At 36.5% G+C, this 27,780-nt stretch overlaps 1 protein-coding gene across 1 annotated transcript; it reads left to right on the forward strand.

The window, feature by feature from the left end:
* Window positions 1-1,905: 1,905 nt before the first annotated feature.
* On the forward strand, window positions 1,906-27,737 carry LOC106078203 (prolyl 4-hydroxylase subunit alpha-1-like). The gene is made up of 14 exons (XM_056014574.1): window positions 1,906-2,562; window positions 4,507-4,664; window positions 7,229-7,431; window positions 9,383-9,532; window positions 9,733-9,784; window positions 10,416-10,570; window positions 11,745-11,891; window positions 12,290-12,342; window positions 15,503-15,629; window positions 17,590-17,649; window positions 23,984-24,037; window positions 25,074-25,142; window positions 25,697-25,772; window positions 27,537-27,737. Exons 1-14 carry the CDS (start codon window positions 2,333-2,335, stop codon window positions 27,596-27,598), a joined length of 1,596 nt encoding a protein of 531 aa, XP_055870549.1. The 5' UTR covers window positions 1,906-2,332; the 3' UTR covers window positions 27,599-27,737.
* Window positions 27,738-27,780: the final 43 nt, after the last annotated feature.

A 27,780-nucleotide genomic window follows, 5' to 3' on the forward strand; every position in this document is an offset into this window, starting at 1 on the left:
CGCAGGGCTTTTGCAAGAGAAGATTTGAGCCTTCACTCAAAGGAAGTTTGAATATGATGATGTTGATGTTGCTGCTGAAATATTAAACCTTGTATTTCATTAAAAAATGAAGTTAAGTCCTCCACTAGAAAAAGGACTGTAACATTTATGCAAGCTTTTCTTTAACCCTTACATTTAACATGTATTACTGAACTTCAATTGTCCTCATGAAGAGTTTGATAGACAATCAGGAGATCTTTTCTGAGACAAAAAGTAAATCTTTTGGATGCCTGTAACTTATATTTATATCATTAAATAATAATGTCTGTCGTTGTGTTTTATTATAAATGAGTGTTTACACTTCTCTTTTCATTTGTTATTGATATCATTGAATTTAAACATGTCTTAATGCCCATCCATATTGTGATAACATTGTTTTATATCAACTTGTATCTATCCTCTAATATATTCATAAACTCTATGCTTGAAATTTTATTCATTGAAAATGTTTTCACTTAATCTTATTTTGTCCAATTGTTTTATGGCTTACCAATGTAAGTGTCTGAACTTATCTCAGTGTCTCTCAACCTTTTGTCTTTAGACTCAGAAACAAATATTGTGTCCCAGCTGAGGACACTTGAACATTAGGTCACATATGACTCTTTATGATGATGTGTAATAATTCTCATGCTGTAGTCACTAATCAACCAGCTTGCTATCAGAGGACTATCGCCCAGTCTTTCGACCACAGGTTGAGAAACGCCTCTGTAATCTAAGTGTTCTAATGCATGTTTGGATTGAGTCAACTGGGTTTTATTGTCAGGGATCTCACACTGTGGTTATAGTGTATCAGGGTTTATGTTATAGTATTACATATGTTGTATATGTTCACACTATACATGTATTTAACATGATCATGGTCAACATTGCAGTTCTTGGCTGTTATATACATTATCCCTCTGAGTATCTCACTGACCACATTTTATTTTGAAAGATTTCAATGGGGGTTGCGACTACAAAACAATGATGTCTCCCACTGATCAAGCAAGTGTACATACACCTTTCAAAACTGTGAGAGCTAAGAATGACAACTAAATAAGAGATGTAATGTGACTCATGTGTATGTTCTGACAGATGGACACATTCATGTATATTTATATATTTATTTCTTAATGAAATGCTGGGAAATTAATAAAATAAAATTTTATCACTTTGTTCTTTAGTTTTATTTTTATTTGTTTCTTTTTTTTTTTTTTTTTTAACTTATTTCCTTATTATTTTTAGCTCCATTCAGGAATATGTTTGTTTGCAGGCAGTGATACCAATCAAATTAGCATGTAAGGTCACAAACAAAAAATAAAACATTACAGGCCTATAATTGAACATGTTTACCATTTATAAACAACCTTATTTAATAAAATTCACTTTCAAAGTTGTTTTTTGTTTATTTAAAATATTTGAAATACACAGAAGTCTTTATTTGGAATTGGGTTACCACGTACTTTGACCGCTCAACTTACTGTTACACCTAGGTCGACACTACAGCTGTATTTTTATAGATGTACAGTTTTTCTGGTATCTGATACCCAACATTTTTCTGTAAATTTACCCTCAAAGGCTTGAATTCTTCGTTCAGCCTTAGCCTTCAGTGTCCAACTTTCACAACCATATAGAGATCTCTTGTAAGGAATACAGCTTTAATATTTCTATAGTTGTCTTTTAATGACCATTATTTATTGTCCTAATGCTCGATCTGGCCATACTTCTGAAACCCACACTTTTATCAACTATACATATTTGTATGGACTATTTCACTTCTTAGTCTTCTCATCTCAAACCGTGATCGATGTACCAAACATCTGCCACAAGCAAGACGTTAAAAAAAATTTAAACCAGGCCGTGGAGATTAGAGGGTGACGGTCTAAGTAACACGCTAGCACGCGCACACATCAATAGATTGTGTGACATTCTAGACTCTATGTGCCACGTGTTTGAATCGCTAGACTGTGCTAGGGTTGAGCACATTAACTAAATAAAAACTCCGTCCAGAATACATAGTATGTACATCTATTTAAATATCAAAGATTAACCAAAATACATGTTAAATAACAAATTAGTCGTAGTTTACTTGTGTAAATGTGATTTTTTTTTTCATCAAGGGAGACAATTTTTAAAAACTGCAGACGACAGACTAAAATTGCTAAGGAGTTAATTTCTAAATGTCAATGTATCCAGGTAACTTGAAAAAACTTTTGGGGTTTTATTTCTTACAATGTTAAAGGTGTATTATTAGTGAAGAAGCAGCCGTTTTACATCGTATTTGTGTTAAAGTGTGACAAATATATCATTGGAAATGAACGTTTTTGTCCAATGTTTGTACTTCTCGTTCGTGTGTGTCTGTGCCGGCTACCTCAAAGATGACCGCTTCATGGCAGACGTGAATTTGGAGCAGTATTACATCATCGAAGAGAACGCCCTCAGCAACGCAGACATCTTGCTCAGAGAGGATTATTTCGCAGCAGACGAGGAAGAAGATCAGAAGGAGCATTTGCGACACGCCCCAAACTTAACAAATTTTAAGAGGTAAGGAGATCTAGACTAGATCTGAGTGACATAAAATCACCCACGGGTTGTTGTTTTTTTTAACTATGCAGGCCTATTGTCTGGAATTTGTTTTGTCAGTAGTGTTTCTTACACTATCAATTTGACTTTTTTTTGTCTCTCAAAGTAACGTAGCAGCTGCAGGTTTGGATGTGCCTCTGTAGAAACACACAGAAGAAACGCAATGTTGAATAGTTTAATAACTTACTTAAACTCCATTCAATTAAACAATTATTCTACCGATAAACGAATTCATTGTATAAATGATGCGAATAGTAAAACCACTGAAAATTAATAATACAGATAAATAAAACTCAGAGAATAATTATTGAATAAAATACGGACCACCAATGACCAATGACTCCCCCCTCCCCCGATTTTTGGCGTTGTTTTACTTTTATTTTATAGTCCACTAGAAGACTTTTCCAGACAGTTACATAATTCTTGATCTTTTCTTCCTATTTTTTGTCTGTCTCCCCCTGCATGTTTACATCCCCTTCAAGGAATTCCAGAAGAATTTTGTCACTACACCTAAAAATAATCTTGACCCACATTACTGTCCCGTTTCTTTAAAGCTACTAGCCGACTTGTGCTCTGGAGCGTGACACCTACTAATTCATTGTTTACTAGTAAACTTTAGCCAAATTATCTGTAGTTTATTTCTCAGAAGTACCAGAACAGTATCCCTCTAAAATGCACCCAACGCAATGCTAATTGTAATTTGTTGGTATTTCTTTGTCGTGTCCCTTAAGAGAAAAGCCACTATTGAGTTTGTGCTTTCCGTCAGTTCGTCCTATCCGGACGGTCCAATCCAACTCCGAAGTTTAAACTGCAAAATCTAAACGCGTGACTGAAAATTTGATTTCACTATCACGTGATTCTTACTCAATGTAGGTGCACCCTCAATTCTCTGAAAAGCGAACCTTACAGCTTTTATTATCGACTATTTGTATATGTATTATATATGTAATGTAAGAAGACACTTCGCAATTTTTTTTTTGTGAAGTTTAAATAAGTGTGTCAAGGGCCAATTGTTATTTATATTTTTTTAACACACCAAAATTGTAATAATAAATCAAAATGTAAAGACATGTCTTTTTTTAAAAGTTCTACTCTGTACACACCTTTAATATATATTTTTGTGACCAATGTTACAGTTATCTGAATGTGCACATAAACAGCTGTAGATCAAATTTGCCGTGTTTGTCCTCTACATTCACTAATAGTGGCTCAAAGTATGCAGACAGTACACTTTATAATTTTTGACAATGTTTAAAAAGTCTGAACTTGTTAAAATGTAAATCTCCCAAAATATGGATTAAATGAAAATTTGTGGAAGTTTGATTTCCACCAAAAAAAAAAATGCTTTTGGTACTCGTAACCAATAGACTTAAATAGCCATTTATCTGAACATGAAGATGCAAACAGGCTGATGTTCTCGCATGGCTCAGCGACTTCATTAAAATGAGTGGCAAAATGACAACTTTTACCCTTTTAGTTACTCACTACATTGACTTACTCCAGTGCGCCCCTGAAATAAGAGAAACATTGACATTTCTAGCGAAACTTGGACTGACAGCAGCTTTCTTCGGATGAGCTCTTGTCTACTCCAAGTTGACATCCTCAATTCCTACTTCAATACCCACATTTTCCTTTCTTAGTACGTTCTGCCTGTTTTCCCTGTTCTTGGAGTATTTCAGCACAGGACTAGAATGTCAAGTTCTTTGCTAGTTCTGGAATTATATTGTTTATCTAGCTTAATTGTGAATTTTCATAAAGGCCTACTGGACTAATAAAAAAACAACAACTTAGAGTCCAAGAAATTTAGGTTTCTACCATAAACGATAAAGTCTTTTTATTTTTTACTTATTTGTATTTGGCGTATTTGTATACTTTTTATTTTGTGCTTGCCAAAATGTGTTTCAGTGTTGTAGACGAAACCAAATTAGTGCATAGTTTGGCAGGGCCTAACCTAGACAGCTTTTTGGCCAATCCAGTCAACTTCTACCATTTGATTCGTCGCCTTGACAACGGATGGCGCGAGGGATTAGACATACTGCTTCAAACAAAACCCTGCAGGCAGTGTAAGTACCGTCTGTTTCTGTGTTGTTTGAAAGCAAATAATTTTCATTGATCTTAGCCCATGGTCATTAGGCTTTATCAAAGGCATAGTCTTATTATACAGGGTGGTCCAAAAGTAAGTGGACAGCAGTGTGGAATGGCTTGATGGCCGGATGGCTGCCTGGTCGTGCGGTTTGCACGCTGGACTGTCGTTCAGATTTATCGATGGTCCCGGGTTCAAACCCTGCCCGCTCCCATCCCCCGTCGTCCTGCGGGAGGTTTGGACTAGGAAGTAATTATCTTCAACTCTGAAGGAACAGGAACATCCGAAACATGTAAAACATTTTACAAACATTAGAGTAGGCCTATCAATTATATTATAAGCTTATAACTATGTTACTTTAAAATATTTATGTGTGAAAGAAGTGGGCGCAGGGCCGGTCTTAGGCCACAGCAACCTATGCGGCCGCAGTGGGCCCCGCACTTTCATATGCCCCACGTGAATTCTAGGTTAAATTATTTATCAAACCTTTTTAATTGGAATTCTTCTGAAATTGCTAAATATACGAAAAAGTCATGAAAATCTCCTGAAATTAAAACTTTTGCAAATCTTCTTAAAAACAGGTATAGGCCCTAATTGTCATTACAGGGTGTCAATCAATATGTAAAACGCCAATTCTACTCGCGATTAAAAACAAAAAAAAACCTGCATTATCAGCTTTCATTTGATAAAAATGTAATAATAAGGCGAATTTTAACCGAAACAAGAAGTTCAAATAATTAATGTACTTTAATAGTCACACTGACATACAAATATAGATCTAAATCTATCTCGAGCTCTTTAAAAAATGCGATATTTTGCTAGTTGATAGTAAATCTAAAAGGCAGATCTGAATGTTTATCGGCTTTTGTTGGAAAACTATTATCTAATGTAGATGACTCGTGTTAATTTGACAGTGATTTTATACTTAGTAAAGTATGAATAAAATGTAAAGACGAATTTAGTTTCTAATACAAAATCTTAATTTTCACTTATTATCCTTATCCCTACCCATACTGGGCCCCGCGCAATCCATTTCGCATTGGTCCCCGCAATCTGTAGAACCGGCCCTGGCAGGGGCGTAGCAAGTACCCTTGGGTTTGGGTTCAGGCATAAAACGTTAGGCCCCCACCGGAAAGATGTGTGCGACTGACGCCCAAAATGAGCCCTATTGTCTTTAATGGAGTACATTTCCAAGGAAACACTTAAGAGAGACAATACATACACTTCTCAAGTTCCTCGTTGGGTCATTTTAGAAGTCAATGTCTTGGTGAACCGTGTAACTTGCTAGGAATCCGAGTCACACGCTGAATCTTCAGATATTCTGAATGTGTAGGCCTACATACTGATCGTTACAAGTCTAGGAACCAGTAGAAATAATCCTAACAGGTGTGGGACAACAAAAACAAAGTCCTGAAGATTTCCCACATATTTGTCCTGACTAAATGTTTAAAAGTTTCATAAAGCTTCATAAAGGAAACATAAGTTTGTTTCCGAGGACAAATATATAGAAGTAATATTACAAATATCTAAACATCTTTCTCTAAAATCTGGCTAAGTAAAATGAACTAAAAAGAATATTTAAACTGTTACAGCCAACACATTTATCTTCCATACAAGAGCCCGTTTGGGTCCATTTTGGTCGTGGGGCAATTTCGCGCCATGTTTGCTACGCCACTGTGCGGAAGGCCTAAATAATAGGTACTTCTTCCCTAGAGAGAATGTAATTGGTTGCCTGAATCAGCCAGGAAAGCCAACGACTTGGCAGAGTTTAAATCGTTGATTAGCATGCATGTCTTGATTGACTTAGGACACGCGTAGGAAGTAATCATCTTTTTTTTTGAAGTAACGTCTGTATTTTATAAGATAAGATAAGATAATGTGTTCTTTTCATTTTGTGCGAAAAAAAAATGTTTATCGAAGTGTAAATTTTGATATAAAAACAATGTTATTTTGAGTGACCAGTGTGGTCTTGTGTGAACAGTGAAACTCTTCTGTTTTACAAGTTTCGGATGTTCCTTCACATTTAAAGCTTATCACACCCTAGCCCAAACCTCTCACAGACCTGAAGGAGATGGCAGTTGGCTGGGTTCGAAACCGGGATAACCGAGACCGACGAACGACAGACCAGAGCGCTTGCCACAATACAAACTAGGTGACATTTGATTTAATGTTGTTGCTTTTTTTATGATTGATGAAGTATATTTCGTGTGATTGAGCAAGAGTGGGTCAGTAGAATGCTGATATAGAAAGTTTGTTTAAAATGAACAAAAAAAGTTAAATAGGTGAATATATATACTACACGAAGTATTTGTTTAGTCTATGCACTGGACTTCTATTACTGTTAAAAAGGGTTTTCGCTCATAATAAAATACAATTAATGTAATAACTGTGTTAGTTACAGCTAGTAAATATAACTGTATGCATTCACAATCAAACCAAAAATGATAACAGTGGGCCACCCTGTACTATTAGAAGTAATCGCAACTAACTCTTATGATAATATAATTATAACTATTTAAACATCTTTCTGTAACACCACGTCAGGGAATCTGCGCTCAATTTCCGCTCGTCTGCGCTATTTGAAAAACAGCCTGCCCGGTGAACGTGAACTGATCAGAATTGTAAAGTACATTGCGTCACTGCAAACTCTGTACAAACTGAAAGCAGAAGACATCGCAGACGGGAAAGTAGGCGACGTTGTATCAGTCAAGCCCTTAACTTTGGAAGAACAGTTTCAGATCATTCAGGTATGTCTGACACATTTTTAAATCTCATAGAACGACTCAATAGTAATATAGTATTTCTGGAAAAGAAATGCCATGAAAAAGGGGGAAAACACATTTGCGTTCGACATTCATTACATTTTGTAGTTCGTGTGTCATTTAAGCATGCGTGCATCGGATCATTATAGTTCACATGAATCTAATCGGATGTCTTGAGATTTGTTTTTTTTTAAAAGCTTATATCAACTCACTCTGTCTGTCTGTCTGTCCGGTAAAAAGTGTGTACACCTGATGATCTCTCTCCCACACCCATTCTCGGATCAAGCTGAAACTTCACACAATTATTTATTGGCATGGGCAAGACATGTATCATTTTTTTTTAAAGTAACCAATTAGTCAATTAATTACTGGTAATTAATTATTTTGTTTGATACCAACAAGTGAAACTAATCCTCCAGTATGGCTAAATTTGTTAGGTTTTGTCCCCTTAAATAATTTCAAAGCTAATTATCCCTCACACAATACACATTCTCCGATCAAGTTGATACCTTAAACAATTATTTATTGTAACTAACAAAAAAATACCCAGTTCGTGGGGGAAGCCCGGGGGGGGGGGTCAAATTTAGTGACTGATTTTTGCTTTGATTTTGTTTATTTTAGTTGAGATTTTAATACTAAACTATCACTTGCCCCTCCAGCGGGGTTCGAAGCTACAAAATACCTCTTCTATATAAAAAAAAAGCAATTTACACCCTCAAAATTCTATGAGCGTAGCCAAACTTCAAATGATTTTAGTTTAAATACCTTTCTCTTCAATTTTATTCTAAAGCAAACTACAGTCACCTAATTGTATTGAGGTTATGAATTTGTAAAAAAAAAAATAAAAAAATCTGAGATTTTTTAGTGTAAGACCCCCAAACAAATGATTTTGACGATAAAACTTCCCTTTTCGACATAAAATCTAAAGCAAACTACAGTCACCTATTCCAAGAGCGAAACCAAGAGAGGTTACACATTTCTACCAGTGGCTGGGCTCAATAAAGTGTAGTTAATAGTCATCTGCCGAAAATGAAAAAGACTAAATGTGGCTCAACAAAGATGGCTAAGACGGATTTTAGAAGTCAGTTATAGAGATCGGGTCTCAAGGAAATCCTAAGCCGAACTGGGAGTCGACCTCTTAGTAATGTTGTGCAGAGCGTCGCATGAGGTTTGTGGGACATGTTCTCCGACAAAATGAATTACGCATAATAAGAGTTGCGATGACATGGAGGCCATTACGAGAAAAGCGCAAACAGGGACATCCTAGTACAACTTGGCGCCACACTTTCATGTAGGTCCTCAGAGCAGGTGGGAAGAGGCTTCAAACATTGCCAGTGAACATGTACATACACCTAATACTCAAACACACGTTTATATATATATATAAGAGCTCCGTGATTTGGAAACCACTGCGCAGTTCATCTCATGTGGTCTAGTCATCTGAACACTCCAACATAACAATGAGAACGAAGAAGAAGAATTTGAACATAACATAACATTATTGAAAAACAAATTCCATTATGTTTTTGTGTGACTTTGTTGAGTTCACAATCATTCTTTAAACCCTATAAATAGAAGCAAGATATTTTGTGAAGTTTTAAAATTTCAGTTAATCCTCAATACAATTGCATTTTAAAGTGGTCTACTTTTGAATATTGGAACCAACATATATTTTTTGATTTTTAAATAATTACCATACAGTGTATTTAGTAATGACTTCTATCCTCTTTTTCAAAACACCGCCTATTGCATTGCTTTCTAGAACAGACATAATTAGAATTTGTGCTTGATATATATTCTTTTTTCTAGATTCTATACAAAATACGTTGACCAACTAAACTACAATCACTTTAAGTATCAAACTTCAAAAGCTTATTTTAAAATAACAAACAACAATGCAGACTATTGACTCATGCACTCGTGTACATTTCAAAAGGTACTGCATGATCTAGAATACACATTGATCTCCCTGGAGTGGCTGGAACAGCTTTACAAAAGGTTGATGAACTTAGGTGTTACACAAAGAGATGAACTGCCATTTGCCGTCACTGATGTGTTGAACTTGATGGCATCTGAAAATTATCAAGTAAATTATTCCAATACTTTTATTTTCATGTGCTGCTTACTTTTAAAAAAATATCTGAAGTTCATTCGTATAAGTTAAAATACGAAAAAAAGAATAATAACCTATAAAAAAAAAAGACCTTGGCTAGATCAAATATAGGCCTACATGTACATTATTTTTATGTGCGGGTCTAATAAGTCTCTTTTTAAAATTCTATTCAGTTGAACAATTTTGAAAAGGCCAAAACATTTACAGAGAAAATTCTGGAACTAGGTAAATATTTTCAACAGGATTGTCTCTCTCTCTCTCTCTCTCTCTCTCACACACACACACACACATGTTGGAAGAAAATGTGGGAAAGGAGAGCAACTAACATTTTTTTGATTTACTAAATGTATAGAGCTAATTACAGTGTAGTCACTTATCCATTTGTCTCATACAGATAAATGTCCAGCTCGTAGTGCCCCTTATTTTCTTAATTTACAGCACTATCAAAGCTTTCTTTCCCTTTTCTCTCTCTCTCCCCCTCCTCACTCTTTCTAAATTGCTTTCTTTCTCTCTCTCTCTCTGTTTCTTTCTTCCACACACTCTTCCTTCCTTTTTCTGGTTCTCTTTCTCCTTCTATCTCCGCCCAACTCTCTTGTTCTCTTTCAATGTACATAGGTGTGTTTATATAATCTGAGTTTTTAGATAGAGGCATTTTTTTTATAGTCCAGTTAGCTGCATACAAATATAAAGATGTACTTGAAGCCTTTGAAGATGATAACATTCAATCATTGTCTTAAAACTACAAAAAATAATGTATATATATACACAAGGTCTTATATATATATATAATAACTTATAGATTGTTATTAATAACAGGTTAGACATGTTTAAAAATTTCTTGTTGTTTTTCTTAAAGATCCTGACAACGCATTGGCAAAAAACAATTTGATTTTTTTTCAACAAAAGTTAGACTCCCTGAAAGACTCAGATGATAAAGTTAAGAATAAGAAAAGTAGCAGCAGACAATTGTCTGCTTCTGAACGACTTTGTGCAAGGAGATCAACCAAAAAGGTGATTTGAATTTCTTTCTTTATTTATTTTGAAGATAACATTTGTATATGTGTATGTGTGTAAGCATGTAAAAATTCGTAAGTATATATGCCTGACACTGAGTAAAGTACCAAAAGAAGATGCTAGAAACGCTTGTATTGTGGACATCATATTTGGTTTGGGGTTGAAAACATATAAAGGTATATTTGTATAACTTAAAACAACTAACTGCGGAGCTGGAGTTGTATTGTTAATGTTCAAAGCACAGGGTATATTTCTCTTCGGATATTAATTTTGTTGTTGTCATTAGAGGACCATGACTCACCTTGTTTGTGGAACATTCACTTTTATAGCAATGGCAACTTTCTTTCTCGCAAGTATACACTGAAGTATGGTGCATGGGAGACAAATAGCAACACTTTTTAGCTTTCGTTCGGTTCACATTTCCTACCGTTCAGTGATCTCCCCTGTCTTACTGCAAACAACTGTTACACCATATCCAGCCCCAAAGTGTCAAGAATAAATTCTAGAACAAAAATAATAACAGAATGACCACTGCCTTTAAATAACGCCTGATCACATATCGCTTCTGTATTGCTGATTCAATAAATATACACAAGCTAAGAAGCTTATCCTTAAAGGAAGAGTAGAAAAAAAAGGCAAAGACTAAGTTTAGTAATGCCATATGTTTATTATAGGCTAAACAACTAACATTATTTATAATATTCACTAAATTACTGACATTCCTTCAAAAGAGAACATAATTTCGTGCTAATCTTATACACGAGTTAATCTAGCCTTGCATGTTAATAAGAGAATAAACTCTGCTAAGTTATTACTTCTCCTGGCTGATTCGGGCAACCCATATTCCACTCTCTAATGGCACTAAGAAAGAAGGAGCACTTTTACAAATTTGTCCTAGCATATGGAATTAGAAATGTGCCTTTATTTTTGTGTCTTTCTTAGTATTTTATTGGCTTTGTTTTTATATTAGTAAGTTACGTTTAGTATTGCCCCTTTACTTTTTAGCCTTCTGTCATGAAGTGTCTCGAAATTTAGTGATTTTACTAATTTGTGTATACTTGCTTCTCTTGCTCCTTCTTTCACATATCTCAACGATCCATAACATTTATTTAAGTATCTTCGTATTTTGAAACAGAATTCTAATTATTTCAAAAATGTTTTTCTTGTGTAGCTGTTAAGAAAATACTGCAAGTTTCTACAATATGGATTCCTTTTTTACAAAGTGGAAATCATCCGTAAGAAGCCATACATAGTTATCTTTCATGATGTTATACGTAACGAAACGATCACTGGACTGAAGACGTTCGCTCACGAAACTGTAAGGCATTAATTGTATTTATGTAACTGTCTAAAAAAAATTAAACGACTTGTCTATATATGTTCCTATTAGTCAAAGATTCAGATAACCAGATAAATGATAATATTAAAATACTATTTTTAAGAGGGGCGGCGTCTAAGTGGTAAGGCGCTTGGCTTCTGAACCGATGGGATATTTGGGGCACCTCTGAGTTCTCCCAACTCTTATGGGTACCTGACTTGGGGAAAAAGTAAGGGTGGTTGGTGGGCCACAGAAATAGATGACTTTAACACAATCTGCCCTTTAGATCGCAAGGTCTAAAAGGGACACCTTTACTTTGTTTTGTTTTTTGATATTTTAACAAGTAAATCTAATAAAGAGAATAGATTTAAATGGTATTCGTTTCATGTGTTCTACAGTTAACAGATAACGCCTGGGTGCTGGGAGAAAGGTACAAAGCGCCAACATTTAAGTAAGTAAGACGTGAAATAATTATCCAGTCCAATAGGCTAAATGAGATCATTTTATTTGGTCCAAACAAATGAAAATTTAGTTTGACAATTGTCTATCTTGGAATATAACAATAACGATATAGATTTTTAAAAAAACGACATACAATTCACGTGTTGTCTATGCCAATGAATAATTGTGTAAAGTTTCAACTTGATCCGAGAATGGGTGAGGGAGAAATAACGTGTACAAACTTTTGACCAGTCCGAGTGAGTTGAAATATTTGTTAATATCTTTAAATTAAAGTACTAATAATACTAAATACTAAAGTATTAAAGTCATTTTAGGAATAGTTTTGTAATTATGAAAAGTCCCCTTACAGTCTAGACAAACCACAGCTCACGTTGTGTCGTTTTACATTGCATCTTTTGCGTAAAACTATTGGGTTATTATTGGCTTGGAAGAAAGTCTTTGCAGTGTAACTTCTAAAATGGTTACGTTCTGACATTTAATATTGCAATTAGTTTATTCATTATGGCTTTAGTTCGAAGCATCAAGTGATGCAAAATCTCTACTTTATAGGGTAAAACGTTCACCTTGTAACAAAGTAAAATAGCACATTTTTCCCAAAGAGACTTAAAGGATCACGTTAGTATTCCAAAGAAGCGTTATTGTGGGGCATCTCTGTTACGCCGACCATCTTCCAGCTCACTAAAAAAAAAAGTGCCCTGCCCAGCGTGACTGTAGACTATAAGAAGTTTATACCATTTCGCAGGAATATCGCTGTTTGTAGTGCGGTCTTGCCACCGTATGTCCATGATGGTGTGCAAATATCTTTGGTGAAGGTGTTCAAGAAGTCTTATTTGCTTTCTATAAAGTACCCATGACTCAGATCCACAAAGAGGCGTTGAGAGAACCACTGTTTGGTAGACACTGATTTTTGTTGACAGGCGGAGCTAGATAAAGTGCGAAGTTCGAGCAGCCCCGATTTGTCAAGAGGTTCGAACAGTTCACTTTTTATTGCTAAAACTTTTTTATTTGAATGTTTACCAAATTACTACTATATTGCTACTGCGCATGCACCTTTTTTCTTTACTTCCGACACATTCTATTTCCTTTTCCTTGTAAAGGCTAAGTTCATGGTGAGGTCAAACTCAGGAGGTGTGGAATTATTCTTTTTTACTACCCGATAGTGAAGGAAATGGGTAATGGGCTTAAGGCTATTTTTAAGTCTGATTCCTCATCAGCTTAAAGAGACTATTTGAAGTTGTGGAGGGTGGGAAATGGTGCAATGGATGGTGTTCTTGGGCTGGAGTAAAAAGAAAATGACTTTATAGTGAAAATTAAATATTGAAACATGTTTTTAGATATATTTTCTTTGATCTGTTCGAACCTTCCATCAACCCGATCGAGCTTACTAACTGGGGAAAAATCTGCTCGAGGTAAAGTACGCTTGGCGATACCTACCCTACACCTCTTTGAACTCATATTTAATTTTAACCAAGCCTAGTGATACATTAAATTCGATCTATTTTTATAGAAAAAGACGAGGAATTCAGAGATACCATCAGTTTTTTCATAGGTCGGACCGTTACGGTGCTATAAAAATCCAAATGTGAAAATTGCTGCCTGCGGGCTTAATAATTTCGAACTTCGCACTTTACTATATATATTTCGCCCATAGACATAAATAAATATAGACTGGCCGAAGGAAGTAACTTCATGTAACTTGAAAACATGTACATCTATTGTATTCGGATTTCCGAATTATGAAAAATTGCATGATCTTCATTCTTAGAGATTAAACAATACTAAATTGCCTCCTTATTTACAATATATATAGGTGTGTGGCTGAAAAAGATATGAATACTTCACTTTTATACTGCTCATAAATGCTGTATAATAAAGTACACAAAATTGCAAGTCACAAATTTTCGTTTCATAAAACACATTAATCGGCCAGTCTATATTTATTTATGTCTATGATTTCGCCACACTCTCGCTTGGAGGCGTCCTAGAGCACGACTAACCTCCCTTTAAAGCAATGCGTCATTAGATACTATGTTTCCCAGATATATGAAGTTACCTACCTCGTCAAGGAATGTCTATGCGCGGTGATCTTTTGGTTGAGTAGGTTTTATTGGGTGACTTCTGGAACATGACTTCCCCGAACTTTTATAAGCTCCGTGCTAATTCTATGAGTAAATTATTAAATTAAACCATTATAACTTATAATAGGGTTCCCATGGTCTCCTCATAAAAACGTCCTTAAAATAGACAAAATTGTCATCAATAAGGTAAACGCCAGTCCTAGGCGTGATAAAAAAAACAGCATCGTCAGCTTTCATTTAATAAAAATGTAATGCAAAGACGAATTTATTTCCTAATACAAAATCTTAATTTTCACGTATTATCCTTATCCCTACCCTGACTGGGCCGCGCGCAATCCGTTTCACATAGGACCGGCCCTGATTATCATGTTCAGTGTGTGCAAGTAAGGCATAGATAAGCTGTGTTATAACCATTTCCTATGTTTTGGTATGGGACAGTAGACTTTGAAGCTTGAACACATTGCAATAGTTCACCAGCAAAATAATAACAAAGTCAAAGCTACCTGCGGGTCTAAACAGTTTATAAAGCCTTTTAAAGACAATAGCTAATCATACACCAAAAAATGTAATTTCATTATTTTTCTTCCATAGTTTCATAATATGTTTCTTTGTATTCAGTAGACCCATTGGGGGATTGATAAATTAATAGTCGTACATGATCCATTCGCCACACCAGATTCTTCCCACTTCTCAAGACGAAACCAAAACCAGTGACTCATCTGGGTTCATCCATTGTCTTACGAGACAGAACAAGCTATACAGCCAGCCACTAAAACATAGGCTCAGAACATTCACCTATAAACTTAATCAATGGCCACTTTCTATCGTAAAGTGACTCTAGATCATCTCATAGAGATGTATGCCTTGGCTTTAGCTCTGTTCGAAACAATGTCGCCCACACAGCAGTTCTCCCCTATCCACGCAGCTGGTGTGTCCAAGGGAGAACGATAAGTGCAGATACAGTTTGAGATCAGCGGTGAAGCAGAGGCTCTGCCAGGGTGTAGGAATTCTGTTATATTTATAACAAACCAAGCTAGTAACAATGTTTTGATTCATCTCCTTCCCATTCAGTGTGGAAGTGAAGACAGAGATGCTGTTGAGAAACCGAGCTAGAAGACACGTCAAGAGGCTGATTAGATATCTGGATTCCCTCATGTTGGCAGACGACAGGAAGCCTATACTGATTGATAACTTACAGGTTAGTTAGTCATTTTTGTTTATCATTTCTTTTCAATTCAATGCAGGTGTAGTAACTAGATGATCCTGAGTACCTTGTAGTGAATATAGAATAAAATAGAGATGGGTTCAATCTGGCGCTTTTTGTTTGTTTTACAAGTTTCGTGTTCTATGTAAAGATCATTACATCCTAGGCCAAACCCCCGCAGTATGGCGGGGGATGGCTGCGGGAAGGTTTTTGAACTCAGGACCATCGAAGGGAAATTCCAGAGCGCATACAACACGACCAGGCAGCCCTTCGTTTAGATGAATTTGACTGTAATTATTGGATAATAAAGAGATGAGATAATCGTTCCTCTCTACCAAAAAACAAACTCCAGTTTTTCTTGGATCCAAAAGATGGACGAATGGAGTCATCTTTGTTGCTAGGGTCATTGTCACCTGGTGCGGTTTGCATTCCCACACCGCCTCCTGTCACTAAGGACGCTACTGAATGTAATCTCCCTTTCTCTGCTTAAGATAGCACAAAGGAAACTGTCAATGTAATTTAGCAATTGATGTTAATTCTCACGCGTATTAAATACAGTGGTAGACTAAATGTTTATTTTATTAATCGGTTACAGTGACAATTGTGCGTAGGTTCATTTCATTATGTAGATATATTACTACTTTAAATATTGAGGCAACATAAAGAAGTACTTTTTTTAGCGGCCACCGAAAGGGGAAAAGACGCTATTAGTTTTGTGCGAAATGTCTGTCCATCTGTCCGTTTGTCCGTCCGTCCCGTTTAGATCTCGTAAACTAGAAAAGATATTGAAAATCGGACATCACAATATTTTAGACCATTCAAAGTTCTGATGCAACGGCTACTTTTTTTTTTCTGAAAGCGAAAAATCTGATTTTTAAAATCAGTTATGCAAGCAGTTTTTTTAATGAGAAAAAGCTAATTAGTATGCATTACAAGTCAGACCTAACTTGAAAAGAATAGTAGTCTTGTAAACTTCATTTTTGTGAACTTTTTTTTATTGCGGAATTTTTTTTTTTTTTTTTTTTTTAATGATTCGAATAAGAGATTGAGCCTTTTCAAAACAATTAGATCAATTATAAGACATCAGTTAGGCCAGGGGTGGCGCGGTGGCTGAGCGGTAAAGCGCTTGCTTCCGAACCGGGGGTCCCTGGTTCGAATCCTGGTGAAGACTGGGATTTTCAACTTTGGAATCTTTGGGCGCCTCTTAGTCCACTCAGCTCTAATGGGTACCTGACATTAGTTGGGGAAAAGTAAAGGCGGTAGGTCGTTGTGCTGGCTACATGACACCCTCGTTAACCGTAGGCCACAAAAACAGATGAACTTTACATCATCTGCCCTATAGACCACAAGGTCTGAAAGGGAAATTAGTTAGGCCAGGTTCACATCTAACTTTACATTCACTTTCACCTATCCTTTGATCTGCGGGACCATTGGGGCACTACACACGATCTGTTAACCTTCTTTCTCCATTCTTATTTCTCATTTGTCTTTGATATAATTTCATTCGGATGTTCTTTCTGAAAATATTGAAGCCTGCCTGGGTGGACCACTTCGGGGGCCGATTTTGAGTTTGTGTTTCCACACAAACTGTCTTTTGTAACCTTGTTTTCTCCTCATTTTGTGAAAATTATTTACTTAATTATAAATGTAAAGAGTCAAAACAAAAATGTAATTTGGGCTTGGGCTATCTCCTCCCACATACTTTGTTCGATGCCCCTGGTTCTCATGTCTCGCTTGCAGACATCTCTGTAGGAGAAAACGAGGAAGTAAGCCATATCTATATATCTAAAGTAAATAAAATAAAATATTTAGGCAACAGTCAGATGTTAGCTTGTTCGAACCTATTGCTTAAACGGTTCGAGTCCTCATCGGAGCTTTACTATTTTCCCCAAAGTTGATGGTAGCTGAAAATATTATTTTGTAATGGAAGTATAAAGAAGATTTTTTGTTTCAGTTGATGAATATTGGCTTAGAAGGAACAGACATCATAAGACATAGAATTGAATTACGTTTGGCAAGTACTTTTTTGTACATATGAAAATACATCAATGGGAAGACCCAATTTTATATCTTTAAAATACTTTGAAATGGTAACATTTTAATGAAATGCAATTTCATACAGACTTATAAATAGGTCTAATATTATTTATTATTTATTTTAATAAAAAAATACAATTTGTAGAGAAAAAGACAAGTAGCCACTATGGCACGTATTAAATTGTTAAAGGTCTTATAACATTCTCTTATACAAGTGTCCCTTTGAACGCCGTGTTCTTTTACAGACTCTACAGTGCAATACAAATGTAATCTAATACATTTTCCGATATAATGTAATAGTCTACACCCATCTCCTACACACTTAGCGATTCAAAAGCAACAAAGGCCTATATTTCTTATTAAGATACAGAAGATATGTACATGTGTATCGATACATTATCCAACTTAATATAATGATTTTGAGGACAGGTAGACCTAGAACTACTAGACACAAAGATAAAGGCACATTCCTCATCCCATATGCTAGGACAAATTTGTACAAATACTCCTTCTTCCCTAGTGCTATTAGAGCATGGAATAGGTTGCCTGAGCTAGCCAGGAAATCCAGTGACTTGGCAGAATTTAAGTCATTGGTTAATATTGCATGACTAAATGCATGACGCGTAGGACGTAATCAACTTCGTTTTGAAGTAACGTCTATATTATATAAGATAATATAAGAACTGGATGCCCATCAGATTATATCCAATTTATTGGCCAGATTTTGTCATCCAGTCCGCCCCTGCAAGTGTCTGTTCTTAAATGTAAACTATGCTACAACTATCAGTAATCTAGAAAATGTATTTTTCTATACTAAGCATCATCTCCATTTCTTTGTCCACGAATGTATGGTGCATAATGCATATGATATGCTGTTACTATTGGAGTTTTCGTACATAGCTGAAAAACTATCAATAGCAAGCTTTTTGGTGTATCCGGTGTACAAATAAAGAGGAAGTGTTTATGAGCTATGTTTTGAAATGGTAATGTATGTGCACTTTTTAGCACCGCTGAATCAGCTTATAAAGCTCCTCCATTTGTAGCTTTTAGTTGGCATCTTTGAAGTCCCATTTAGCGTCGTTGTCATTCCATGAAAATCTCCAATGTAGGCCTACAATTTACACATTATTTTTAGCACGGCAACTTTTAGAGAATTGCATATTTGCAACTTTTATAGGAAGAGTATAATTAATAGAACGATATATCAAGTTTTATTTAGGTTTTTAAGTTCTTGCATGTATATAACGACCAGGGCCGGACTGGGTGTCGAAATCGGCCCGGGCATTTCCATACAATCCGGCCCATAATGTGTATATCATATGAGGAGCATCCAATTCTAGGCCTACCTGTCCTCAAAGTCAGGGGCGGACTGGGTATCAAAATCGGCCCGGGCATTACCATATAAACCGGCCCACAAATGTCGTGTCATATATTTTCGGTGTGTGTGTGTGTGTGTGTGGGGATTTTAAACCTCTCCGCAATATATATATATATATATATATATATATATATATATATATATATATATATATATATATATATATTAGTGTGTGTCTATATGTAATTAATCTTCATTACATTCTTATCTTTCATTCTTTCAAAGTTTTTTCTACCCTAGAATACTCTCTTCCTATAATTAGTGAAAGGCAGTATACACCGCCAAGGGACAGCTAGGGAGTCTGGGGGAGCGCTGTAAGCTCCCCCAGTGGGGTCCGGGGCGAAACCCCGGATCCAAGCATTATTTTCGTTATTTTCAGCTTTAAAAATGCATATTTTGAGGTATCTACAGTGCAATTAGCCTGCTACTCTTCCGCTAAAAAAATCAAAAACTAAATCTTCTATTCTGTGGAGTCCAGCGACTGGTAGAAAAAGGTGGGAGGAGGGAAACCACAAAACCCCTTTTGGCTACGCTCATGAAATTTGGTGACTGTAGTTTGCTTAAGTTGGCTGCACTGGGGAATTAAGTAAAGTTTCCCTTTTAGACAATGAGATCTGAGGCCGGTGATGGTTTGAACTCCTCCCCTCTCGGCTACGCCCATGTGTTTTATCATAGGTGTAAGCCTAATCCTATTCAAAATATATTAAGTTTGATAACGCATCGAAAACTGGATGTATGCTTTCGTAGGCTTACATAATGTATTCTATTTATACATGTATGTAGTCTGAAAACTATAAACACTACAATAGCAGCCTTAATGAGTTTCAAACTTTTTGGTATTACTTATAGATTACAGACGTTTCTTTAAAAAAATAATAATTATTAGGTACTACGCATTTCACGTGTCAATCTTGTCATGCATGCTGATCTGTGACTTAAAGTATGCTAAGTCATTGGTTTTCCTGACTGACTCAGGAAACCCATTCCTTTAAAGTGGTATCACCACAAATACAAAACTAGGGGTCTATCCTCCCTACATTGCTCTATGACTCAGAAACATGGATAGTGTACAGTTAACATGCAAAGAAACTGAATCACTACCACGATATGTCTGTGAAAAATACTGAATGTCAAATGGCAAGACAAAATACCAGATACTGAAGTCCTTCAAAGAGCGGGTCTGCAAAGCATCCACACAATCCTGATGCAGTCCTAGCTGCGATGGGCAGGACACGTATGCAGAATGGAAGACTACCGCATCCCTAAACGACTTTTGTATGGCCAACTAAGCGAAGGAAAGCGCTCACAAGGTGGTCAAAGAAAGCGCTTCAGGGAACCCTCAAAGCTTCTCTGAAGACGTTCAGCATAAAACCAGCCACCTGGGAGACAGAGGCACATGAATGAGCATCATGGCGTCGCGCTGTGAAAACTGGCGCACAGGTTGCTGAGAAAAAGAGAACCAAGCTGGCAGAAGAAAAACGCCAGAGAAGAAAAGCAAGGCCAATGACACTAGCTCCAGCTGGAATAACCTGCCCAGTGTGCGGCCGAACGTTCCGGGCTCACATAGGTCTCACCAGCCACACGAGGAGGCATAAAACCCCAGTGCAAAGCCCTCAGCCCCCTGGATGACAAAGTGGTCATAATCGAACTACGATGGACGATATATATAAATATATATATATATATATATATATATATATATTCCTTTATCAGATAAAAGAAAGCAGAACGGTTAGAGAGGTACTTCTAAATGTGAAAAGCTCTTGCTTCGTCCTAGTACATTCTCAAAAACGCGATTTGTATATGAATATATTATTTAAATATAAATGATTCTAAATCTCCTTTCATTAAATATCGGATGTGACAGCGCTATATAAATTATTGTAATAATTTTCATTATTAATGACTTCATACTAAGCATAAGTTTGCCATTAATCATAACGGTAAGATTATTGATTTCGATCTAGATTAATGTTTTAATTAAATAATAATTTTTTTTTGTAAGCCTTAAGTGTAGTATTTTTAGATCTATGTTATTACAAATAAACAACAAGAAACTTACTTTTTTCTTTTCAAATCGCAGAAACTAGAACTTTATACGGTTATACCCATATTGAACTATGAATAAGTTGGGTGGTTTGCAATTTCGCGGCTGTGTGTATGTGTTTAGGTTAACTTCTATTAAGTTTTGTTAAAGAGCTAATTGTCTCCCCTTTTGTCACATTATATCAATGTTTTGTAACTTAACCTCTCCCATCCCTCTTTTTCGTTAACTTTCAATGGAACCATCAAAAGACGGGTGAGGGAAGGACCAAAACAAAAATAGGAGTGCCATGAAAGGCCCATGCCGACCAGCAAAATGATCAGGCCAAACACGGTCTCGAAGACATCAAAGTAGTGTTGAAGGCCATGCCGCTCGTGCATAGCAGAAAGTACGATCTAACGTTTTACAAATGATAACACGTACAGTGTATAGTGTAATTCTTAAATTTTATTCTTGTTGAATTTCAAACAAAATTAATTGTAATAATAAAAACAAGAAAACGTGTTCGGGCCTTTGTGTCTTGCTGCTGTCACTTTTTTTAAAAGTTGCCTGCGTTTAATTTTTTTTTTCTTTGGTCGCGACTGTGACGATACGAAACTTGCATACATAAGTTCATTTTAGTTTTTCCCAGCAAACCGTGAGAAACTTTATTTTTAACTTAAAACAATTATTTTCTTGTCCACCCATAACTAATTTCTTGTAGGATTTATCCCCCCTCGCACGTTTCTCACGGGACGAATCTCGAGGGCAGGATACACATCGCTCTAAGAATAGCAATGCACTCGGGCTGGACAGATACATATTCGCTTAAGACTTTACTCTCACGGTAGGCTACGAATATTGACCATAAATCTGACCTGACGCCTGACATCTCCGGTACATCGATACATGTGAGAAAATCAGCTAGCTTTCTTCCCCACCCGTTAAACGAAAAGTCCCATCTATATATAGAGAGAGACCCAAACATTCTAAGTTAGGCCCGCTAGGATTCATACAGTCTCCTCTGTTAGGAAGTTTAGTTGTGAGGTTTCACTAGGGACAAACGGGTAAGTGTAAACATTTTACTATGCTTATTTTATATCATAGGAATGTGTGAGTACACATTAGTACACAACCACGTTCCCCGTCATTACATTATGACTTTACTATGTATGTACGTTGTACTATTTTATGTCGATACTATATCTTCATATAGTATTATTAATGCCGCTATGGTTGTCTACATTTGAAACTATAGTTATTATATTTAATTTGTTATGTTTCATCCATTCCTGTATTTTAGTGATGGATGTAAACAATAACCTTTCGTGAATCTAAGTACTGTCTAAGAACTTAGATCACAGTGCTCTAAACTTACAGAGCCCATGTGAAATTAGTTATTTCACATTTCTGTTGTATATCCCTCATACATGTTATTATGTCTCCCACCCTTGTGAACTTATAGTTCCTTGGATGAATGTAATTTTGATTAACTATATCAAACCCTTATTACGGTATCTCGATCCCTAGTATTTACATTTCATCTTATCTTTTGGTATATAATATGCTCATTCTCCATTTTACTATAACTGATTGCTTATCGACGTAATCTCATTTAATGGATGAATCTTGGCAAGTATCATCCTACATTGTACTATAGCACATTTATTGTGGTTATCTTACTTATATCCTTTGTTACTGAGTTGTAGACGTACTTTAAAGTTTTATATTTAATTATCTTAAATGCCTTATTGGGATTGATACCAATGCCTACATCTGATTGATTGCAAGGCATATGGGAATCCCTACTCAATGCCTTTAGGAGGTTCCTAATTGTCTGTCTTATCCCCAGCCTGGTTGCTACCCCTGATTGCTACCCCTGGTTGCTACCCCTGATTGCTACCCCTGATTGCTACCACTGGTTACTACAGGCGATTGCTACGACTACCAGATCTCCATAGAAAGCTGTAACCGAGGCAGACCACACCAGATACACCCCCCCCCCAATTACATACCTGTTAGCAAGAAGGCATTGCCTACTGTCCTTGGCCCTAACATATTGCCCAGTGTCCACAGTGCCCTATACTGCCAAGTATCATCTGCCCAGTACCCTGCCCAAACTGTCCACTGCCCAATAGTTACTGCCTAATGCCGACAGATTAGAGCAACCTTCGCAGCAGAAGATAAACTGGTGTTGAGTTAGCACGGCTCTCTACGAGCTAGAGATCACAGCTGAGAGATCGTCCCACTACAACTTAGTCTGCAGCACCAACCATCTCTATTGCTAAACAGGCAGCGGCCTCGCCCTAGAGCCAGTTTGCCTAAAGCAAAGAGAACATCTCGAGCCGACGTCCTAAGACAGAGCCGGATGACTCATCCTTCTGAGTGCCAGTCCTACGACCGCCAGAAGACGACCCACGGGCTAGCAGATAAGAAAATAAGTAACAGACATAGGAACATTCTTCTCCTCCAATCACTCAATAATTAGCAATCCATGATGAACAGTTATTTTAGATATTAGCACCTTTATTTCCTTTATTTTCTTAATTATAATTTTATTTGATCACTTTCCTTTGTAAACTTTCATTTATTAAATTATTTTTATTTATGAACTTACAATATTGGTCTGTTCTTACTGTTAGTTGCGGTGTGCCTGTACAAAATCTTATATGTGAGCGGGATAAAATTAATAAAATTTCCCCTAGACATAAATAAACAAGCCAAATAATAACTAATTAACATCTCGTCACAGCGACCAGACCGGCCCATTTGGTACCGGCCCACCGGGCATTTGCCCGTTTGCCCATATAGCCAGTCCGCCCCTGATAACGACCTTATGTGATATGGATTTCTTTCAGCTTTCGTTAAAAGGCTACATTTGTAATCTTTTTTTTTCTTCAATTTACTCAGCATTCCATGTTTGTGGATGGCAAGATGACCAGCGTTGGCGGCTACTTTGTCTTTGTAAGTCAATCCTTGTTACCCTTACTTCATTTTTTTTTTAACCCTTACTTCAGCATTGATCGATTTCATTTCACCTGGCTACTCTGAACTTTTTTTGTTTATTACGTTCCCATGACATGAATTGAGAGTTCTTTATTGGTTTTCACTTTTTGCATGTTTCCGAATTTCTTTCTCAATTGAAGATTATTACGTCATATCCCAGCCTCCTTCAGGATGGCGTGGGTTAAAGGCGGACAGGGTTCAAACTCGCAGCGGCAGCCTTAGCAGTATGTGGGTCGCTGGGCGACAGTCATATACGGAGATACTGGTGACCAAAAAAATTCCATACGGCGGTGCCCCATCAGGCGCGTGTTGTTTTTTTTTTTGGGGGGGGGGGCTGTGGGGGTACCGGTAAGTGATAGTTGTACCAGTTCCACAGTCCTATAAGGCCTCCTCTGGGACTCAGGACAGTCCAGAGCATACAACACAACCAATCCTTTCTGTTTGTTTGGTCGGTTTGTACGAGTGTGACCACTACAATTTAGATATGACATTGTTACAAAGTATCTATATTTGTGATTTCATCATGTCAGATATCCTTAAAGTACTGTACACACTCTTTTAATTTTTCTTATTTTTGTTATAGTTTAGACTATACATATAATAAGGCTAGTCTTCTAGTCCGAATTGTAAAGAGGAGTACAGTATTTTACGTGTAGAGGCAGTTCTAGTCATGTTCTAGGACTACATATTTGGCCACATCCAGCGCAGACATAACCGTTGTCTGCCTGCTGTCGGTATAGGTTATCTTTCGCAATCTACGTCTGTCCCCGGCAGTGGATTTTCTTTGCATTCCAAAGTGTGAATCTTTGTAAGAAATCTCGCAGCTGCCTGCCACCTTCTACAAGGTGCTCACTTCTATGTCAGTTAAAGCAAGCTGACGCATAAATTGGTCTTTCACTAATAAAATTTATTTATTTCTATTAAACATAAATTTATTAGTACATACTCCAGCGTGGTATTACTTTTGAGAGTCCTGATTTCTATTTCCTTTTAGCTCAATCAAGTTAAAACAGGTGGAGAAGTGATATTTCCACAACTGGGCATCAAGATCCATCCAACTGTGGTCAGAAGTTTTCTATGCTTGTTATAAAATTTAAATAGAATCAACATGAAGTGCTAAATTTTACGTGTTTTAAACCGTTTTTTCTCATAAAATAGTTCATAAAGTTAGATTAATTGGCTTCATTTGTACGAAGCTTATATCAACTCACTCTGTCAGTTTGATAAACGTTTGTTCACGTTATTTCTCCCACACCCAATCTAGGATTAGTTGAAATTTTGCAAAAGGATTTCTTTTACCTGACAAATCAAAAATCAATAAAAAAATTAACCTATTAGTTTATTAATTACTGGTAATTAATTATTTTGTTTGGTATCGAACAAGGGAAAGAAATTGAACTAGTCCCCTTTGTGTAGAGAATTAGGTCGTGGCTTAAAATTTTGACACTTACAATAGATAACTATAAAACCTTTTTCTTTTCATAAGCACTTCGCTGGCATAACGGTTAGTGTATTGGCTTGAGCCAATAATTAAGCCATGTTATTCTTGTTACGTTGACTAATTCTTATGATTCTCTCCTTTGTGTGTCCAATTATCTGTGCATCCTTCGTATCCAGGGCAGTGTATTGTTCTACGAAATCACTAAGTCTACCTATCACAGTTTTTGTCCAGTTGTTGGCAGTACCCTATGGGGTAAGTAACACCAACAAAGTATATAGTAAATCATGGGCGTAGCCGACGGATTCACCCGTCCCACAAAATAAAATGTTTCACACATGTAGGCTATCCCTTTTTCCTAGCAGTCGCTGTGCTCCATTAATAAATTTAAATCTACACGAATCCATGCAACAATTTCTGGGAGTGGCAAATAAGCAGATTATAAGATCAACATCTCTACAATAAAAGATATCAGACATCTCTTTACCCACCAATCGCTGGCGGCGCCACTGATAAATTAATGTGAATAGCGAATATAATATTGTAGTAACTGCTCCCGCGCCACACTGATGGTGCGCATCTGAGCACTACTAAACACTAGTAGTGGAAGACAAGTTTAGACAGGAAGAAGGACTGTTGTAGATCCGGCTGCAGTGATCTGCAAGCTATTGAAGTCTGGGCTGCCTTGACTCGAGAGAACGTCCTCTATGTTATCTATTAACTGTGTGGAGGACCTAGGGCGGCACTGGGAAGTGTGTCGGTGGTCTGTATTGATAGTTAGGTAGCAAAGGACTGGTGTCATTTGAAATAGGACACTCTGGGACTAATAGCTGAAGTCCATGCCTGTTTCAGTGTTTGTACTGTAAATAAATACCTTGTTTATTGTTACCTCCTGACGTTCGTTGAGTGAAACTTGAGTGCCTACCTTAAGAGTTACAATATGTAGCCTGTTTTTCTTTTGTTAGAATAGCAGTTCATTGCGTTGTAGTCATTTTAGAAAATAAAAAAAGCTTGGCAATGGGGCTCCGCCCAAAACTTCTTAGCTGACAAGGGAGGTGTATCTAATGTCATTTAGTCATTACATTACCTTCGGGGAGTTCTTGGATACAAAAAGATGTACCTCCGAAATATACGGTATATATGATTCTACCCCCCCCCCCCAATCCAAAAAGAAAAGCATGCACTATATATGGCTCGTGCATCTATAACCATGAAAACGACGTCTGTCAGCCAGAAAATTAAGATTTTGGTTCTGCATTTATTGTGCCTTGCATGTGGCCTTGAGACCTGCCAGAAATGTCTGGCTGTGTACGGTTTAACTAGTGCCTGACTGCACACTACATGTTCCCCTACTTTGATTGGCCCAACAAGTATGCAACTTAATGGTATGCATCTTCTATTTAGGCTCTATATAGAGAAACTAGATTCATTTCGATGCTTTGCAGAATTTAGTTTAAACACAGAATTTCATTAAACCTTGAACCAATGTCAGTATTAGAGGGATGTATAGACTTGTATATAAACAGGAGTGAAAGAATTGAGGGGTGGGTGAGATTCCATATAACAACATGCCAAAAAGAAACCGATACTTTTCAGTTCATGTAGGAGTCACTTTTGAAAAAGTTCTCTCTAGCTATTTCATTACCCTTGCAGCAAACAATGCTTCTGTAAATAAAAAGATCTACACAGTGATTTAGAATACCAGTATAAGGATTTTATATGCTTTGACCACACACAGAAGCAAAAAACTTTCACATGGCCAAAAAAAAAAAAAAAGATTTGCTTGATGGTTAATGGTTATGGTTCCACTTGTTAATACCTGCCATTTATGCAGGTTATGGTTACCAAAATGAATTAATGTCAATGGGGCACCAGCCCAAGCATTTTATGGGAAGGCCTTGTAGTCATGGAACAAGTATATTTCATCTACAAAATAGTACAAATTAAAACTTTTTTTGAGGTGTTTATGCTCTACTTTAAATGTACCAACTATTAGTTTTGATTTTTTGTTATTAACAGTGGCATTAAGACCAGTCCACGAGAGCAAAGATTTTTGTGTTGATGAAGATGAATGGCTGTGAGCTTCACTTGACGAACAAATAGTTTTTACTTTAATGAATGTTCTTTTTGATTGTCATGTTTGATAGTATGTAGCTTAGTTTTAATCACATGTATACAAATATCTGTCCCTGATGCACTATTAAAAACCTGTTTCTGCTTTTCAAAGAAGTTATTTGTATTTTATTTCATATATATATATATT

The sequence above is a fragment of the Biomphalaria glabrata genome, chromosome 16, assembly GCF_947242115.1.
Source record: "Biomphalaria glabrata chromosome 16, xgBioGlab47.1, whole genome shotgun sequence".
Classification (NCBI taxonomy): domain Eukaryota; kingdom Metazoa; phylum Mollusca; class Gastropoda; family Planorbidae; genus Biomphalaria; species Biomphalaria glabrata.

Bases quoted from the DNA above. Each gene is read 5' to 3' on its own strand.
- LOC106078203 (XM_056014574.1), top strand. From the start codon at position 2,333: ATGAACGTTTTTGTCCAATGTTTGTACTTCTCGTTCGTGTGTGTCTGT. The intron at 2,563-4,506 runs GTAAGGAGATCT...AATGTGTTTCAG, and splicing joins AACTTAACAAATTTTAAGAG to TGTTGTAGACGAAACCAAAT. The intron at 12,343-15,502 runs GTAAGTAAGACG...CTTCCCATTCAG, and splicing joins TACAAAGCGCCAACATTTAA to TGTGGAAGTGAAGACAGAGA.